The 18,751-nt window shown below is 43.5% G+C and overlaps 1 protein-coding gene across 1 annotated transcript in view; it reads right to left on the bottom strand.

The window, feature by feature from the left end:
• igsf11 (immunoglobulin superfamily member 11) overlaps positions 1-18,530 on the bottom strand; it is a 169,505-nt gene extending 150,975 nt beyond the window's left edge. Inside the window, exon 1 of the mRNA XM_067992312.1 lies at positions 18,310-18,530. Coding sequence (XP_067848413.1) covers positions 18,310-18,373 — 64 coding nt within the window. The 5' untranslated portion in view covers positions 18,374-18,530. The remainder of the gene's footprint in view (positions 1-18,309) is intronic.
• Between the last annotated feature and the right edge of the window lie 221 nt (positions 18,531-18,751).

Below are 18,751 nucleotides of genomic sequence, written 5' to 3'. Positions count from 1 at the left end.
TAGATTGGTGAGGACGAGGTCAAGTAGGTTTTTCCCTCGTGTTGGTTCACTCACCACCTGCCGCAGGCCCAGTCTGGCAGCTACGTCCTTCAGGACTCGGCCAGCTCGGTTGGTAGTGGTGCTACCGAGCCACTCTTGGTGATGGACATTGAAGTCCACCACCCAGAATATATTCTGTGCCGTTGCTACCCTCAGTGCTTCCTCCACGTGGTGCTCAACATGGAGAAGGACTGAATCATCAGCTGAGGGAGGGCGGTAGGTGGTAATCAGCAGGAGTTTTCTTTGCCCATGTTTGACCTGATGCCATGAGATTTCATGGGGTCCAGAGTCAATGTTGAGGACTCCCAGGGCCACTCCCTCCTGACTGTATATCACTGTACCGCCACCTCTGGTGGGTCTGTCCTGCCGGTGGGACGATGGCTGAAAGGTATGATTCTGCGAGTGTGGCTATGTCAGGCTGTTGCTTGACGAGTCTGTGGGACAGCTCTCCCAATTTTGGCACAAGTCCCCAGATGTTAGTGAGGAGGACTTTGCAGGGTCGACTTTGTTGTGTCCGGTGCCTAGTGGTCTGATGCCGGGTGGTCCGTCCAGTTTTATTCTTATTATGACTTTTCGTAGCGAGATTGTACAAGTGAGTGGCTTGCTAGGCCATTTAAGAGGGCAATTAAGAATCAACCACATTGCGGTGGGTCTGGAGTCACACATAGGCCAGACCGGGAAGGACATCAGGTTTCCTTCCCTAAAGGACAGTAGTGAACCAGATGGGTTTTTAACGACAATCCAGTAGTTTCATATCCATCATTACTGATACTAGTTTTTTTTAATTCCAGATTTTATTTAATTAATTTTATTTAATTAATTGAATTTAAATTCCCCAGCTGCTGTGGTGGGATTTGAACTCATGACTCTGGATTATTAGTCCAGGCCTCTGGATTACTAGCCTAGTAACATAACCACTAAGCTACTGTACCCCTATGTTGCACGTTGGCTTCAGGTATCCCTGCAGTAGATGGCAATGCTCTGCTGACCTGGAGCCTGGTGCATCCTGCAAAATTAAGTACACTGGGCATGCCCCAGCTGCACAATCCAAATTCAGCTCACAGAATCACGACTCTAGGCAAAAATATCATCAAGTATGAGCACCAACTTTTGGGAGAAACTAAGGCCTTAAAGTAAAAACTTCAATTAAGGAATTAAAAAGACACAAAAAAGATAAATGTAATTGTTATTCTAAAATATTTTGTTTAAACCCTTATTTTGGACATTAGACATTTCCATTACAAATAAAAATAAATTCTGAAAGTATTTTTAGCAATTTGTGGAAAACTGCTGGCCAGGTGCGCAACCACAGTGACAAGTTTAGATAGGCAAAACGCATTATAAATATAGACATAAAAATTTATAAATGGAGAAATGTTCACACAAAAATGTGTCAGAAACATGGAAACTGGAAGTCAAGTAATGTAGACAGGAACGTGTGCAGATGTAAGATTTAATACACGATGGATGGATGGACGGACGGACGATGTTTAACACATGGATACCATGGGGTAGAAATTGGTTAGCACCCAGAGTACAAAATGATTGCAATGCACACCTGAAGAGATCGGCCTGAGGATCTCCTGAAATTCGTCCTCAGACCTCATCTTAATAATCGTGGCAAGCTGCCGCACCTTCAGAGGCAGTTCGTCACTTTGCCCCATTCCAGAAAATCCTGGGGGGAGGAGGGGGCAGGGCAGATAGGTGCAAGGAGAACAGGAGGGGCTAGCTTGAGTCGACAGCAGCCTTCAGGAGCGCTGTAGAACTGGGCAGAGCACTCTTGCTCCCCCGACTCCATATAAAGATATTTTTAAAAAGATTGACTTACCTTTTTGGTGGCGACGTCCAGCAGTCCATTTAAAGACCATTGGTTATGACCCAAAAAACTGAGTGGAACAGGACCAGCACTAGCTCCATTCATCGCCAACGAATTTAACGGAAAGGTCCCTAAACAGGCGTTAGGCCCCTTGAAAATGTTAACGAGGTGCTCACCACCTCTGTTAGGTGGCCTCCAGGGATGCCTACTATCACCTCACCCAATATTGGGTCGGACGTATTTCAGGCGTCCTTTGGGCGCAGCACGTTTTGCCCCGAAATTGTTCCCTTTTGCCCATATTGTGCCCGATAAATGGGAGCAACAAGGAGCAATTTCTCCCCCCCATGGGTTTTCAGAATGAGCTTTTCAGCATCCACACAAGATTTAGAATATTTTGTTCCAAAAAATCATCTTTAATGTTTAAAATTTCCCAGTCTCAGGAACAGTAACATTCAGACGACAACTCTTGCGTCTGTCTGCAATTTCAGTAGGGTAGGTGATGAATATAGATTTGCAGTACAAAATCTGTTTCACAGTATAAAATACAAATAATATAGAGATATGTATAATAGATGTATGTTTAATGAAACACTGGACTGAGAACCTCCAACCCCCTCACTAGAAAGTCAGTTTCTTTCTCAAAATTTGCTCTTACACTGCCTTGGGGAAGATTTCTCAGGCATTTTCCTAGATTTTTGTTCCAATTCAATGGCAATCAATATCAAAACAGCTTTTCAGATTGTTTCTTTACAAGACTTGTAATTTTGCAACAAATAATTGAGCAAAAAAGATCTCAGTTTTATCATATTTTAAGATGCAATAATGTTATGATCCATTTTTTATTTTCAAATGACTTGCAAGCTTGAAAGGCTCATCGACTAAATTAAGAGATTTAAGACAGAGAGCAGGAAAAACGCTTTTTTTACGCAAAGTTGTGAGGCTGCGGAAAGCACTACCAGAGTTAGTGATTGAAGTAGAGACCATGGCCCCGATATTAGACTGGAGGTGGGATGGTGGGGCGGTAAATGGGCGTGTGGGTAACCCGGCCAGTTAAAAAATGTCCGTTTCCCACGCGATCACAATTGAACTGATGCCACTTAACGTGGCTTCCAGGTTTGCCGTCGGAAAGCTGCACAGTGGGCGGACTGCACACCCGCATCACAGGCTGTCAGCTGGAGGAGCTCTATTTAAAGGGCCACTGCTCCAATGGCTTTTGCTGGAGCAAGACCCAGAAATCACGATAGAGCAGCACAGAGGCAAGGCTGCTCCAAGGTTCAACGAAGCCTTACTCCAGGTGCTACTGGACGGGGTAAGGAGCGGGTGGGAAGTGTTTTACCCCGTGGACGGGAGGAAGCGCCCTGCCTCTGCCACCAAGGCCTGGCTCGAGGTGGCAGAGGAGGTCACCAGCAGCAGCATCATCTCCCGCACCTGGACCCCAGTACAGGAAGCGCTTCAATGACCTAACTAGCTCAGCAAAAGTGAGTACACTTACTGATTCTCCTATATTCCGTGTTTCACATCACCGCCCCCACCCCCGCAACTCATTCTACACTGCCAAGACTACTCCATCACATCACTCCTCACACCCACTCAAAGCACATCCTCAACTTACCTGCACTGCCTCACCTCCCCATTACTCACCACACCATTACCACTCACCCCAATCCTCATCCAATGTAATGGCTCCGTCTCATACTCACCCTCTGATGCACCTCTTTCACGGTCAGCCTCACCCAAAGCAATGCATTCATCGGTTGGCCACTTCTCCATCACTCACTCACACTTCCGTACTTTCTCCCCTTTTTTTAGGAGCAGAGAGCACAAAATGCATGCAAGAGGGTGAGGACTGGAGGGAGGACCACAACAAATAGTGGTCCTCACCGAAGCGGAGCAGGAGGCACTGGAGCTCAGCCGCACCCACGAGTGCCAGTCCGTCGGGGACGGCGAGACTGGCACCCCACAAACATCTGGTGACACAACTTTAACATTCATCACACACAACATGAATTGATGTTAACATGCCTTGCCATCTTCAACACCTCAGTATGCTCATCATAACATGACACATCTGTGATAGTGCTTAATATTACCTTCTGTTCTCATACAGGGCCTTCAGCGATCGCAGGGACGGCAGAGGGAGATTCCTCAGGGAGGACCTGCCAGCCTCTGAGGGTGCACCGTCACATCTTAGTGAGCCATCCACCAGCGCAGATACTCACACCTCGGTGAGTCCTAGCCCTCAGTTAGTTGGGATGGCACCTGGTGAGTTACCACACACAAGTGAGCACGAGCAGACATTGGTGGCAGCAGCAGCTGTGGAGAGACAATGTCGTGGGAGCACTCCTTTCCAGGCTCTGCTCAGCTGGATGCAGATGCTGAACCTCGGGGGCCATCCTTTAAAAAGAATGACCGAGGGACAGCAGCACATTTGCAAGGTGCTGGAACAGGTGGCATGCACACTCTCCACAATAGCGGAGAGGATGGAGGAGTCCAATTCCTGCATGAGTGGAATGGTGACACAGGTACATGAGGGCATCTTAGATACGGTCACAGGGATGTGAGCAACTCTCAGATAGTGCGGGAATGTCTGTGATGGAGAGAAGGCTAGCCTCCATTGAGCTTCAAGCATGGCTCACAAATGAGTCCATTCAGGCCCTGACAACGGCCATTTGGACTCAGGGTGAACAACATTCTGCCGCCTTAGAAAAGCAGACAGATACACTAGCACTGGCCTTACAAGGCATCACACATATCCTCCAAACTGTTATCCATCAGGGGGATAGGGGTGGTGTGGGCCTGGCCCAGGGGAGGGATGATGGTGAAAGGGGACGCCACTCAAAGCGTTCCCACGTCTCACCCGTTGTCCCCCTCCACCCCTCAACCAGTACCCGCAATGCTGCGTCCTCTCCAGGTGGCCGAGTTTGCCCCTGTACAGGTGCTGGTGGAGCAGTCTTTGGAGGGGCCCTCATGGGCACCAAAACCCAGAGGGTGTAGGCCCAAAGCATCTAAGCAGTCAGGGCATGAACACGAGCAACCTGCCACTACCTCTGCTGCAGCCCCAAGGGATACATCACGTAGAAGTCGTTGTAAGAGAAAGGCGAATGTTTTGTGAGTACTAGGGGTATGCACAAGGGTGTTTGACAGATGGTCATATTTTTCATTTAATGTGACTTTAACATCTTGAGCAGCCCTATAGCATGCTCAATCGTAAACCTGGTGCCGACGTGGCTGTCGGTCAGTGATATCGACGCTGTTGGTCAGAGGTGTCATGAGCCACGTGTGCAGGGGGTATCCCTTGTCCCCGAGGAGCCAGCCCTTATAGGGTGGTTTGGTGCGTGGCAGAGGGGCGGGATGTTGGATTCCCTCAGAATGAAGGAATCGCGGCAGCTGCCAAGGAATCTGGCAGCGGTCACAAACGAGCTGAGTGTTGATGGAGTGATATCCCTTTCTGTTGATGAACAGTCCTGGTTTGTGTGGAGGTGCTCGTATTGCTATATGGGTGCAATCGATTACACCCTGCACCAGTGGGAAGCCAGCCACAGAGTGGAAGCCCACCGCCCTCTCCATCTGGCGGAGGTCATCCATGGGGAAGTTGATATAGTGTGAGGCCCTGCAGAACAAGCCATCGGTGACCTGCCTTATGCACTTGCGTGCAGACGACTGAGACACCCCAGCGATGTTCCCGGTGGCTTCCTGGAATGATCCAGAGGCAAAGAAGTTGAGGGCAGTGGTAACTTTGATAGCGACAGGTAATGAGATGCCGCTCAGCCCAGCCGGGAGCAGCTCGGCATGAAGGAGACTGCAGATGTCTGCGACCACCTGGCGACTCACTCTCTGCCTCCGTACGCACTACTCCTCAGAGAAGTCCAGGAAGCTGAGCCTCGGTCTGTAGACCCTGTGGTGAGGGTAGTGCCTCCTGTGACGTCGCTCTCTCTGTTTTCCCCTCTGTGCTCTTATGCAGGTGCCTGTGGCACAGCACTGTATTGTGGAGCTGCAAGAGGTGGAAATGCACGCTGTGCCTGGCGAGGCTGGTGATGTTCCTCGTCCTCTGATGTCGCGGTGAATGCAGCCATCGTGCCCCCCATCCTGATGATGTGAGTTCGAGGGGGTCCGAAAAGTTGTTAAATGTGTGAACAGAAGAATTGAGTGAAAAGTAAGAATTTTCAGTGAAAACGCAAAGATCTCGAGCTAAAAGTTTGTGTGAAAGAACTGAATGCCCTGCTGCAAGGACTCACCTTTTCTCCCCATCTGTCAAACAAGCATTTCAATGTCCAACTGGCTGCTGACTGAAACACATCTGGCAGAACACGGAGGGTTTCCCACAGCATGGGAAACACGTCGAGGATGCTTCAAAATCGGACCCCTGCCTCAATGTGGACAAAATTAAGTACTTGAAGTATCAAAATAAGTCTATTAACTATCATCCAGCCGGCTTTAATTGCTGGTGGGACTTCCGCATTCGGGAGGCGTATGCGCACAACCAGACGCATCAGTGGATTACCCGGAAGTCTGCGGGTTGGAGCCAGGTTCCAAACCCGCTCGGGATTTCTGGGATTTTAGGAGGACCCTGCCCCCAACGCACCCGCTACCTCACTCAAATATTGACATGGGGCTCAATTTTCAAGAATAGGTTAGACAGGTGATAGAAGGAAAGGAGAATAAATGGATATGGGAACATGGAGTTGACACATGAGATTAGGACTACTGCTCAGGTGGAGGATAAACACCAACACGGACTGGTTGGGGCAAACAGCCTATATCCATGTTATAATTTTTATGTAATTCTATGTAGAGATGTCTCTGTATCGCTTTAACAATGATCGCTTATGAGGAGATGCTTAATTCAAATGTGATGAGCGAGCATGATCATGGTAGAGGTGCTTCAGAAAATCGGCACTGCCATTTACTTTATGCAGCCATGTAACAGCCTGTCATTGGTCACTTACACACCCCAAAAAATAATTCCACAGCATAACGAAGTAAGCATTAGTGCTGAGCTCTGCAACGGCAACACCTTTTTGAACAGTAAAGAAATCCTGGTTCACTAGAGTTGCACACAATCGGAGCTTTATTTTTAAACGGATACAGTAACACTCCAACAAGCATATTCATTAGTTTCCACTGATGTAGAAAATTTCCAATACAGACCAAAGAGACAATAACCCTTCTCCTGAACCAAGAGAGCTGCTTGTCAGAAGTATTAAACCATTAACACGATGACACTCCAGCCACTGAGGCAGAACATTAAACAGGCAATACTCCATTCTGCTGGTCTAGTAGGTTCTAAGTGGAAACTAATCACCACAGAACCTCTCTCAGCACGCACCGACAGAATTAGCCATTGCACTGATTCCACACAACTTTTTAATTAGTTTCCAAATATCCAACTGCCTATCAAACAGAAGATGCAATTTCCCTTTTCACCCACAGGCTTGAAAGATGACATGAATTTTTCAGACATATGTGGCTTTGGTTGTTTTGAAATTCAGGCTGCGGAGACTGGTGTATAAACATATATCCTAACAACCGTACAGCTATCTTCTAAACAGCACTTTTCTCCAATAGAATAAAGTGTATTATAGCTCTGCCGCCATCCTATTAAAAACGTTACTGAAACAAGCAGCAGAGATTTGCACTAGAGATTAGTTCAATTACTATCAAATTTTGGAACTATTATGCAATGTGTGGCTGCAGTGTGCACCATCTACAGGATGCATTGCAGCAACACATCAAGGCTTCTTCGACAGCCCCTCCCAAACCCACAACCTCTACCACCTAGAAGGACAAGGGCAGCAGGCACATGAGAACAACACCACCTGCACGTTCCCCTCCAAGTCACACACCATCCTGACTTGGAAATATATATATTGCCGTTCCTTCATCGTCGCTGGGTCAAAATCCTGGAACTCCCTACCTAACAGCACTGTGGGAGAACCTTCACCACACGGACAGCAGCGGTTCAAGAAGGCGGCTCACCACCACCTTCTCAAGAGCAATTAGGGATGGGCAATAAATGCTAGCCTTGCCAGCGATGCCCACATCCCATGAACGAATAAAAAAAAATTGCAATGCCAGAAATCTAGGGTGATAAACTTTAGAACACACACTGGGTCCAGGAGCGATGGAAGAATTTTTTGGTATTCAAATACTATACTGGCAAAACAGGAGTCTGGGAATAAGTCTCCAATGGAAGGTGTCGCCATTAACATCATTGGCAGAGGGAGGACACAAAGTCTTGGAAATGGCAAAGCTGGTGGCCATGCGCACAAAGGTGTTTGAGTATTTTCTTTATCTTTTCGCTTTCTACTTAACTCTCTCACTCCCACGCACAGGTGACAACCTGATGCTACATCTGCCACTGCTTATCCTAGCCATTATGTGCTAACCCTTGTCCCTCTGCCCTTTTTCTAGGTCTTTCAAATGACTTGGGCTCTGTAGCCACACAGACGGAGAAGGATAACCCTCCCAAAGATGCACCACGACTGGCTTTTACCCTTACAAGCCCCAGCACAGAAACCAGCACCTCGCTGGTATTGATAGTGAGTTAGAGGGGTCGGCACAGGGTGATTCACAGAGCACAGGTGAGCAGTTGCAGGTGAAATGGAAAGGACAGCCCAGGAAACAACTCACTAGAAGGCCAGCTTGGATCTTAAAAGGTGCTGAAGAGGATAGAGATGTAGACTTTAGGGGCCCAACCTTAAAAAAAAAATGCTTTCTCTGCACCAGCAATTGCTCTATGTATTTGACTGCCTGCCAGGGAACTTCTGCAACATGGTGGACATCCACTACTAACTTGTGTGGAGTTCGGGCACATGGTAGCACCTACAAGGACAAGGGCATTGGAATGGGAACACCGTTCACCTTCAAGTTCCCCTCCAAGTCACACACCGTTCCTTCATTGTCGCTGGATTAAAATCCTGGAACTCCCTACCTAAAAGCATTGTGGGAGCACCTTCACCACATGGACTCCAGCAATTCAAGGCAGCGGCTCACCACCACCTTCTCAAGGGCAACTAGGGATGGGCAGCAAATGCTGACCTTGCCAGCGGTGCCCATATCCCAAGAATGAATTTTTAAAAACTCATTAGTGTTGTCTCCCTCATCATACTGAAGGTCTTCATCCAATGGTAGCTGCATGTGTTGTCCCCGTTGTAGAGCAAAGTTATGCAGCATACAGAAAACCACTCTCACACAGGACAATCTTTCAAGGTTGTATCAGAGAAAGCCACCAGACCTGTCCAGACAGCGATGTTGTTGCTTGAGGACACCAATGGTCTGCTCAAAGAGGGGCCTGGTTAACTCATGGACCAGATTGTAGCATAGTTCAGCTGCCGAGCATGGTTTGCCAAGAGGAGCCATAAGTGTGATGAGGATAACCCTTATCCCCAAGCGCCCAGCCTCTCACTTGCGTTGTGGGGACAAAGAGTGAGGGATGGAGGATTGGCACAATATAAAAGTGTCATGGCAGCTACCAGGAAAGCAGACTCAGACCTGCATGATGTGCTGCTGGTGATTACAAGTTGTTGCATATTAAATGGAAGCCCTTGCAATTCATGAAAGCAGTGGGCTCATCTGAAGGAGCCCACAGGGCAATGTGGGTGCAGTTCAAGAAGCACTGTAATTGGGGTAAGCTTGCAATCTCTACAAACCCCAGAGCCCCAAACTGCCATTTCCAGTTGTTCATGGGGAAAAATGAGGAAAAAGCCTGCTTTTGCGAACATGGGATCAGTCACCTGCTTAATACAAGCATGAACTGCAGACTGACTGATATCCTCTGACAGCCTGAAAGGGGCTGGAGGAAAAGAAATTAAGGGCTCCGGTAACCTTGATTGCAACAGGCAATGCAGTGCCAGCTGTAGCAGTGGGTTGCTAGTCTTGCAGCTGGAGATGACATAACTTTGTGACAGCCTCTATAGAGAAGAGCAGCCTCCTTTACGTGCTGCTCCTCAGAGAAGTGCAGGTATGTTGTCCTGGGCCTACACACTCAGCTAGATGGGTAATGATACATGCCTCCTTCTATCTGATCTCCCTGCAGCTCTACTTGCTCTTTCCTCCTGTTGCTGCTGCTCCTCTCCATCTAGCCAAAATGAAATTGCCGTGAGCATCCTCATGCCAGAAGCCCCTTAAGATTTCAGAAGGTTGTTCAGCCTCTGCAAGCACTTTAAAAGTATCTACTTTGCCAAAAGCCACCATTAGCCACCAGCAAAATGCTTCCCAAATCTTTGTAGCATTATAAATGAGAGCAGGTGAGTATCCCTTTCATTAGTGCTGTAAGTGTCACCTTTGGACTTCTAGCACCCCGGGTTATGTTCAGGCTGAGGAAGTAGCAGCGGCAACGCTGACTGACATGAAGATGGCGTTGGGGGTCCTGGGGGTCCTGACATCAGTTGATGCTATCAGTATATTTTAGTTTGGTATCCACCTGTTTCTGGTAATCACGGTCTGCCCGAAAATTAGAACCAGCAGTCCTCCAATGATAAGTCGGTGTTCTTTTCCCCCCAATTTTCATCCTACTACTGCCCAATTTACAGACATAAACAAGGCGATAGTGAGACACACATCGGCCCCATAAACTCAATTGCTAAACTGTAACAGAAAGTGATAAAAGTACGTACAAGACTGTTTCAGAATGTGTTCAAGATTGTCGCACTTACTCCACTCATTCTGCTTACTACATCATCCAACCCACAGTGCGTTTGAGCTGTAAACTACACTCTTGTGAAAGCACAATAAATGTGCATATTTAGTGAGACTCAAAAAGACTGGACAAAAGACAAAGCATTAAAATGGATAAAATCCTTTTTATTTACTATTCATAGTCAACAATATACTGATTTTGTTCAATACAATTCAAATCTCACCCAGAGTTCACACTCACCCAAACATTCAAAATATTATCTTTCATTTTTTAAATTTGTTTCATAATTGGGATGAATACTCTGTTCATGCTGTTTCAAAGGATGGCCTCCTGCACATTCCCTGTGTTCAATAAACTGCAGAGATTATTCCATCAGTTTAAAGACAGACAATAAAATTTTCATTAAAAAAAATCTTTACACTTTCAGTGGGATTTGAAAGAGTCATATTATTATGGCAGTTTTCTGTGAAGAGCGCCTGTGTTCTGACTGATGGGATTCCATGCTTCATCAATTCCGCTCATTAAAAAAAGCGGCTATTCCTCCAAGTGTGCAGCTTTAATGCTTTATACTACTCCCATATGAGCTACAGTTCCCCTTCTTCAACCCATAATTTGAAATCAGACATAAAACTCCGCCAACCATCAACATTAGGCACTTTCAACTTTTTTTTAAATTTAAAAAATGTTGGGAATCTGTTATTTTTCTCCCATATGTGACACAAATTTAACAGAATGACTTGAAACACAAATAGCACTTTGACTTAAATACAACAGTTTCATTCTTTTGAGAGAGATCCTAACAACTGACCCCAAATGACCCAACTGTATCAGCTCATTCCAACAGTCTTGGCAGTCCAAGAAACAGAGCAAACTGTCACAGAAAAACAGGAATGGAAAAATTAAATTAGGAAACTTTTCTTGTTGGCGAGGACTGAGTGGCACAAACTTCTGTCTTTCTATTTCTAAAACTGGGTCAGTAAAGCACCCCAGACAGAATGGACAATGATCTCCCATCTTTGCTTGCTGAAAGACCCCTGAACAAAGGCAAATTTGGCCTGCAGTCTAGCATTCACAGCTGAAAACTGCCCCCCAGTGTGGCACTAGCTGGCACCTGTGTGACAATCTTGCTAAAGATATTGAATGTGGTGAACTAAATGTTACATTTACCCAGAAATGAGTCATTTCTCAGCTTTTTTTAATTGGCAATATAGAGCTTACATTAGTTTATATTTATACTCATGCAACATATTAATGACAGGGTGCTTGATGGCTTTCCTTGGTGCAAGGTGTAAAAAGTTTTAATTTCTTATAACTTTCATCCTTCACTTTAAAAAGACCACATATACTTCAGAAGTGAAAGCATAGCACTTGTGCAATTCGGTTCTCACCAACTGAGCTTGTTACAGGACAGCAACATATTCTTACATTGCTAAACCATATGGTTCTTTTCCCATCATTAGGAAAGATCCATAGCCGATATGTAAAGTCACCAGTGTAACGTCTGATCACACACGCATGCACCAAATCTTGCACACGCGCAGGAATTCGCCCAATATAAACTAAGTACATTCAGAGCACCAGCAATCTCTCATCCCTACCATTAGAAGTTGTCCCACAGTGTAATACAAAGAAGTCCATGCTTTGTTGACATTGACTGTATTTGAGATTTTCTTGGTAAAGTGAGCGCTTAGCGTGACATTACATTAATATAACATCCATTAGACATTACTGTTGCTGAAGTTTCAAAAAAAACTTTTGAACTTTAAGACTACCAAATATTGTAAATCTATTCTTAAAATGAGGATTATAAAACTTTTCTATGGTTCAGCAGAGAAAGTCCCATTTCAATAATCACTACAGGTCGTACAATACTTTATGCCCCTCACCCATTATTTTCTTCTAAGTGTTTTTCCAAGCAAATGGTGAAATAAAGATGTAACCAGAGAAATATTTGGAAGCAGCTCTTTTGCCAGCACTATTGGCCCTCATTTGCACAAGACTTATAACTGAAGAATCACATTTCCTAAATTTGGGAATGCAAATCCTTAAAATGTTTTCATCATACTTGACCTAACAACTTGTCTAAACATTAGCACAAACAAAACAACAACCACATGGCTCCAAGTGCTAGAACGCCTTTTACCTCAAAGATTTGGGTTAAAGTCAAGCCCAGACTGATGTAGTGGAAGTCTTTGCCTCTCATAAAATGGTGTTAATGTGAAATGAATTTTGCCATTATCAGCCCAATTACTATTATTGGTCTGCAGGCCCATAGGACAAATCTGCCCATCAACTTACAATCTCATTCAGAGAGCCTATGAGGATGGGAGGTGGAAAAAAAAATCACAACTCCAGTAGGGGGGTCTTCATCGAAAGTTGGGATAGTATAATGTATGGAAACGTTACTCAGCATTTGGCCATACTGTATCTGACTTGCAGTGCTTGATAATTGACACTAGCAGCCCAAAGTTGAAAAATATTTAATTTCCCAGCACTAATACAGAACAAGAGGGCATAATGTTAAAATTTAGGAGGGAAATTAGGAAACATTTTTCACGCAAACGGTAGTTGAAATCTTGAAAACTCTCCCCAAAAGGCTATGGATGCTGAGTCAATTGAAATTTTCAAGATTGAGATTAATAAGATTGCTTGTTTGTTGGGTAAGGGTATCGAGGGATATGGAACAAAGGCGGGTAAGTGGAATTAAGGTACAACTCAACCATGATCTAATTGAATGGCAGAACATGCTCGAGGGCCTGAATGGCCTCCTCCTATGTTCCTATGATATCCCTCGCCTTACCAATACAAGATCTTAAAAGTTAGCATAATTTAGAATCTTTATAGTTTTGAAAGTTGAAAGCAAAATATAGATAGTAATGGCTAACATAGCATTTATATGTGGACTAACATATTATACAGGTAGTGAATATTACTCATTATAAACTGCTTTTGCTCATATAGAAATCAATAAAAAAGGGAATTTTTTTAAATTTTACATTTGGACACTAATACCCTATTGATTTATTCTATAAAGTGTTCTGTCAGCAAAGCTTGCCTTTGAAGTCACTTCTATGTATAAAGGAGGCAGTGTAATGCCTCAAATGCAACAGAACATCACCCACAATTTGGCTTTTCACCCTGCTTCTGGATACAAAGCACCACTAGCATACATCAATGGCTACAAACTGGCAATGTGGAACATTTGGGTCACCATTTTGTTCTAGACAGACACAGGTAAGCTGAGCTAAACACAGGCCAGGAATATGATTTTTACATTGTTGGCCTTTACAAATTGTAGCCAGAAATACAAAGTCATAGATGCAAATTTTAAGCAACTACACAGACACGAGGGCCCAGGTTTTCCTGTCAAAATAATTGGCCTCACTGTTATCTATGCGCAAATCGCACAGTGACTTCAGGCTAGGGCGGATGAGAGGTTAAAAGCGAAAATCCGAAATTTGCTGGCCGAGATGCGTCGCTCTGCCATTAGCTTCACGAAAACAGTATCTCGCTGTCTGACTCACCACTGAAATGCATTTAACATCATGCAGTTCCTATAGTTGCATAATAGATACGCACTAAACTTGTCATAGAAAGTTAGGGCTTGTCCATTTTAAGTACCCTTTTTAACAGCATGATACGTGTTAATGACTGCCATACAACCTCTCTGGCACTGAAAATTAACTATTACAAGTGTGGAGTCTCATTCCTTCAGCTTTTAATTGTTGTTGGGGATTATTTTTAAAATTAAATTAATTTTTTTTTTAAATGTTTCTTTGTCTCTTAATCCAATCTTTCTTTCCTTCCCTTTCTGTACTGATTTGACATTGAATTCACTATTCTAACTTACACTTCCTGGTTCATTTCACAATCCTTCAATCTGATTGGTTATGGAGATACACAGTTGCTTGCCCTGTTCACACAGATCCCAGATGCCCGGTAGAGGGCGTTGCGCCGTTTCCATCTCCCATTTCCAACAACTTCCAGTGCAAGATCTCATGGAGATTAAACAGGCAAGGGCAAGTCTAACTAACAGTAGGCGGCGTTCGTTCACCGGCTGCAGCAAATTCTGGGCCAAGATCTTGCGTGTGTGTATGCACTTTAATATTTAGCCTGATTATATCAGGTTTGAATCCAGAAGCAAAAAAATATATTTTCAGCACATCAGACATCTCCTCCTTTGTTGACTAAAAGGAAAACTTGCTTAATACACTGACAGATCTATTATGGGTTTATTAATGTACCAGAACGTCATTACTACAAGATGATTCTAAATCAGGATAGGCCGTTGTAAGTGTCCAATCAGAAAAAACTAAAATGTCACAGTGTAGTTAGAGAAGTTCTCCACTGTACAGCTTCTAATAGACAGAGTTGCATAATAATCACCGCACCATGTATTCTTACATACAAGATGACCACCCCCACCCCCATCTACTTTCCAGGCAAAAACAAACTGAAAAAAATTGGCCTACCTAAGATCTGCCATCAGTGGCTGCAGCTCCCAATAGAGTGCGCAATTGAATGCTGACTATTCCATGTGCAGCCAGCACTGTGCACAGGCAGGGAGTGGGATACTAGAACCTTGAGAGGGGGGACTGGGAGACTAGGAACCATAAAAAAGCAATTGGGAATGGGCTAGGAATTAGTGAGTGTACTCTCCAGACTGAGTTACAGTAGCATCCACCACAATATTTCGCATATAATATGACCCTCTCCCACTTTCAGCAGGAATCTGCCAAAACAGCCCCAAGCTCTGCCTGGATCTGCATACGCCAGGTTTTGGCTTCATCTGGGAGTTTTCACAGGACCAACTTATCAAGATGATGAATAAAGTGGAAATTATGCAAAACCTCATTTATGAGAAACTGGCACTGTAATCTGGGGAAATTATTGTAAGAATAAGCTTAAGAAATGTAATTTATAGACAATTTTATTCTCACTTCAACTGTATTACGTTGCCACCATTTTGGTGACCAGAGCTACCGATTTCTGACAACATCATCAGCATTTATATAGCACCTTTAATGTAGTAAAACATCCCAAGGCGCTACACAGAAGCTTAATCAGACAAAAATTGACACCGAGTCGAAGAAAGAGACATTAGGACAGACAAAGACGTAGGTTTTAAGGAGCTTTTTAAAGGAGGAGCTAGGCGGAGAGGCTCTGGGGCTAGACAGCCGAAGGCATGGCTGCCAATAGTGGGGTAAAGGAAGTCGGGGATGCATAAGAGGCCAGAATTGGAGAAACGCAGAGATCTCAGAAGTTATAGAGCTGAAGGAGGTTACAGAGATAAGAAGGGGCAAGGTGATGGAGGGATTTGAACATAAGGATGAGAATTTTAAATTCAAGGCATTGGTGAACTGGAGCCAATGTAGGTCAGCGAGCAAAGGAGGTGATGGTTAAATGGGATATATGTACATATACATGTTAGCCAGCAGAACTTAAAAATTTGACATTCCTTTTTTGGCTGTCTTTTTAACAAGATGGCCACAATGTTCAACTTGTTGGTCATATTATTTGCCTGAGCAAATATAAACTGTAGAGCTGTGAACTGTGCACGTAAGTTTGAGAGAGTATAGCTTGAACAGCCACTAAGTACAGTGAATGCAGAATCTGTTGAATCATTTAAGAAGGAATGGAACATGTTTATCGTTTGGAAGGGAGCAGAAGCTTACAAGCTTGGGTATGAGGTGAGAAAAGTGGAAATATGTGACTAGAATACAAATTTACAGTAGACAACTGGAGGGAGCTAGATGAATCTAATGACTTTTCTATGACACCACCATATAACAGGAAACATGCAATTTATACTGAATAAGAGTGCATAAAATAGTAGGTTTAAACAATTTGGTTCTTATGACCACAGTAAATGTTCAGATATTCTATATTAAAATCCTTAATGCATGTAATTTTTCAAATTGTAAGACATAAAAATTGTTCAACTAGATGACTAAAAAGCACATAAATCATAATACTTATGACTGCCACTTATTTGAAGGATTCCTGATGACTTAAGTTTTCTATAAGAAACTTAGAGCTCAATTGCAGCCTTTGATCACTGCCTGCCATTTTTTTATTCTGTAAATATATACAGGTGGCATTGGAAATTATTATTGAATTATTTGAATGCTGTGAGCTAGTAGAATCACTGGAAAATGTAGGTGCTATCATACATAACAGTTGAGTAATCTGCAAAGACTGTAAATGCTCAAGGATGGAATAATGGCCAATCTTTGCATAAGTGAACAAAAAGAATGAAGAGAGAGGTTAGCAGATTTTTTTTAAAAACAGGGTTTTTAGGACATATGCTCCAGCAGAAATAGTGGTGGAAGAATATATAATAGCTTTTAAAAAGAAAGTGGATAAATATTTAAGAAAAAATTTAAATGATATGGAGAAAGGGCAGGGGAATGGGACCAATGTCTCTCACAGGTGTTATGGCCTCCTTCAGTACTATAAAATTCTATGATTCTAGTTACAATGATGATTTTTGGCAGTATTCAAATGGCTGTTTTGATGAAAAAAAGTGTTTGACAAACTTTATTTCGTTTGCTTTACAAACATATGGTATAATCATCTAAGTTGTGTCAAAATGCATCACCTCGTTACTTAACCTCAACATCACATTGACAAAATTAATGCACAGTTCTTGCTCCTCTGCCAAACAAAAAAGATTTGCAAACATTTTCACAAAGACAGTGTTCCCTTTAGCAGACTTACATAGGAACTGAAAGAACTTGCAAACATGCCAACTGACACTGAGTAAAACTTTACTGACCAATAATGAAGATCATCAAACAAACAAACTCTCTGTAATCTTCTGTTCGCTCTCCAAAAATATATATTTCTCTCTCTCATACCAGCTGCTTAAATTAAGCAAAATTAAAATGAATCAGAAATTCCAAAAGTCATGATATTGTAATTGTAAATTACTTCTCTACAAGCTCTGAGAAACATACAGATCTCTGAAAATACAGCTGAGGTTTTATTATATTAAGTTTTCATCTTAACAAACATGACCTAGGTTTGACAACTCGTTGCATGCAATTTCCAAATGATCAAGAATTATCAGTAATGTTGTTACAATCGAGTCTACAACACAGAAGCATGCCATTTGGCCCAACTGATCTATGCTTCACAGGAGCCTCCTCCTACCCCTCTTCATCTAACCCTACCAGTATACCCTTCTATTCCTTTCTCCCTCCTGTGCTTATCCAGCTTCCCCTTAGATGCATCTATGCTATTTGCTTCAACTTCTCCTTGTGGTAGCACATTCTTACCACTCTTTGCATAAAGAAGTTTCTCCTAAATTCCCTACTGGATTTATTAGTGACTCTCATATTTATGACCTCCAGTTTTGGACTCCCCCACAAGTGGAAACATTTTCTCTAATATCTACCCTATCAAACCCTATTATCTTAAAGACTCCAATCCACATTCTTACCACTCTTTTGGTAATTGGTTAGAAAATGTGTCATTTCTAAGTGGCTAGTTCAGGAACTCCCCCACCCCCAACTTTGGAGGAATTGCTAATACAGACATCAACAAAGCAAGGTTCACAAACTCTAATAAATACAAGAAATATCGAGAGTAAACAGCTCTGTTTTGTTTCTATTAAAACCATGGTCAAAACCACAAAAATCAGGAATAAACAAGTAAATAAAACAACCTGAAACAAGACTTCGTTTAGCAAAGTATTTCGTCAACTTTCCTCGTTATCTTTCGCCAACAACATACTCCGTCACTCTGTCGGTAAATTATTTAAAAGTCTTAGTGCTGATATTTGGTTGCAGTTTTCAAAACATTAAAATCTTACCTTCGAAACAAACTATCCAAAGATAAGCAATCCACAGGTTCCAATCAACCCGTTTCAGCACCATCTCAGGACACGGCGGTCGGGCAGCAAGAATGCAATGAGAGAATTAAACCCCAGCCTCTGGCCAAGTACCAGAGTGTCTAAACCAGAGCAAAGACTTCGTGCCGCTGCATTTGCCTTGGGTTTCTCACGGTTAATCTCACGGTGTTGCAACCGTTCCCAGCGCCTCTGATGAAGTTGCACGCGTTTCCACGCCGGACGCTCGCGCAACCTTTGATTGACATTAATTGACAACCACCTCCAGTAACCCAGCGACAAACACCCTCCTCTGCTTCGGGACAGCGCCCTCTCCGGATCCAAAACAAGAATTGTGTGCAATTTTTTAATATCTTTCAATGCCACTTAAAAATTGAAGGATAAAGAATTTACTTCCAGGTTTCGC

This window comes from Heptranchias perlo, chromosome 11, assembly GCF_035084215.1.
Source record: "Heptranchias perlo isolate sHepPer1 chromosome 11, sHepPer1.hap1, whole genome shotgun sequence".
NCBI classification, from domain to species: domain Eukaryota; kingdom Metazoa; phylum Chordata; class Chondrichthyes; order Hexanchiformes; family Hexanchidae; genus Heptranchias; species Heptranchias perlo.
This window is presented reverse-complemented; position numbering and strand designations above follow the sequence as displayed.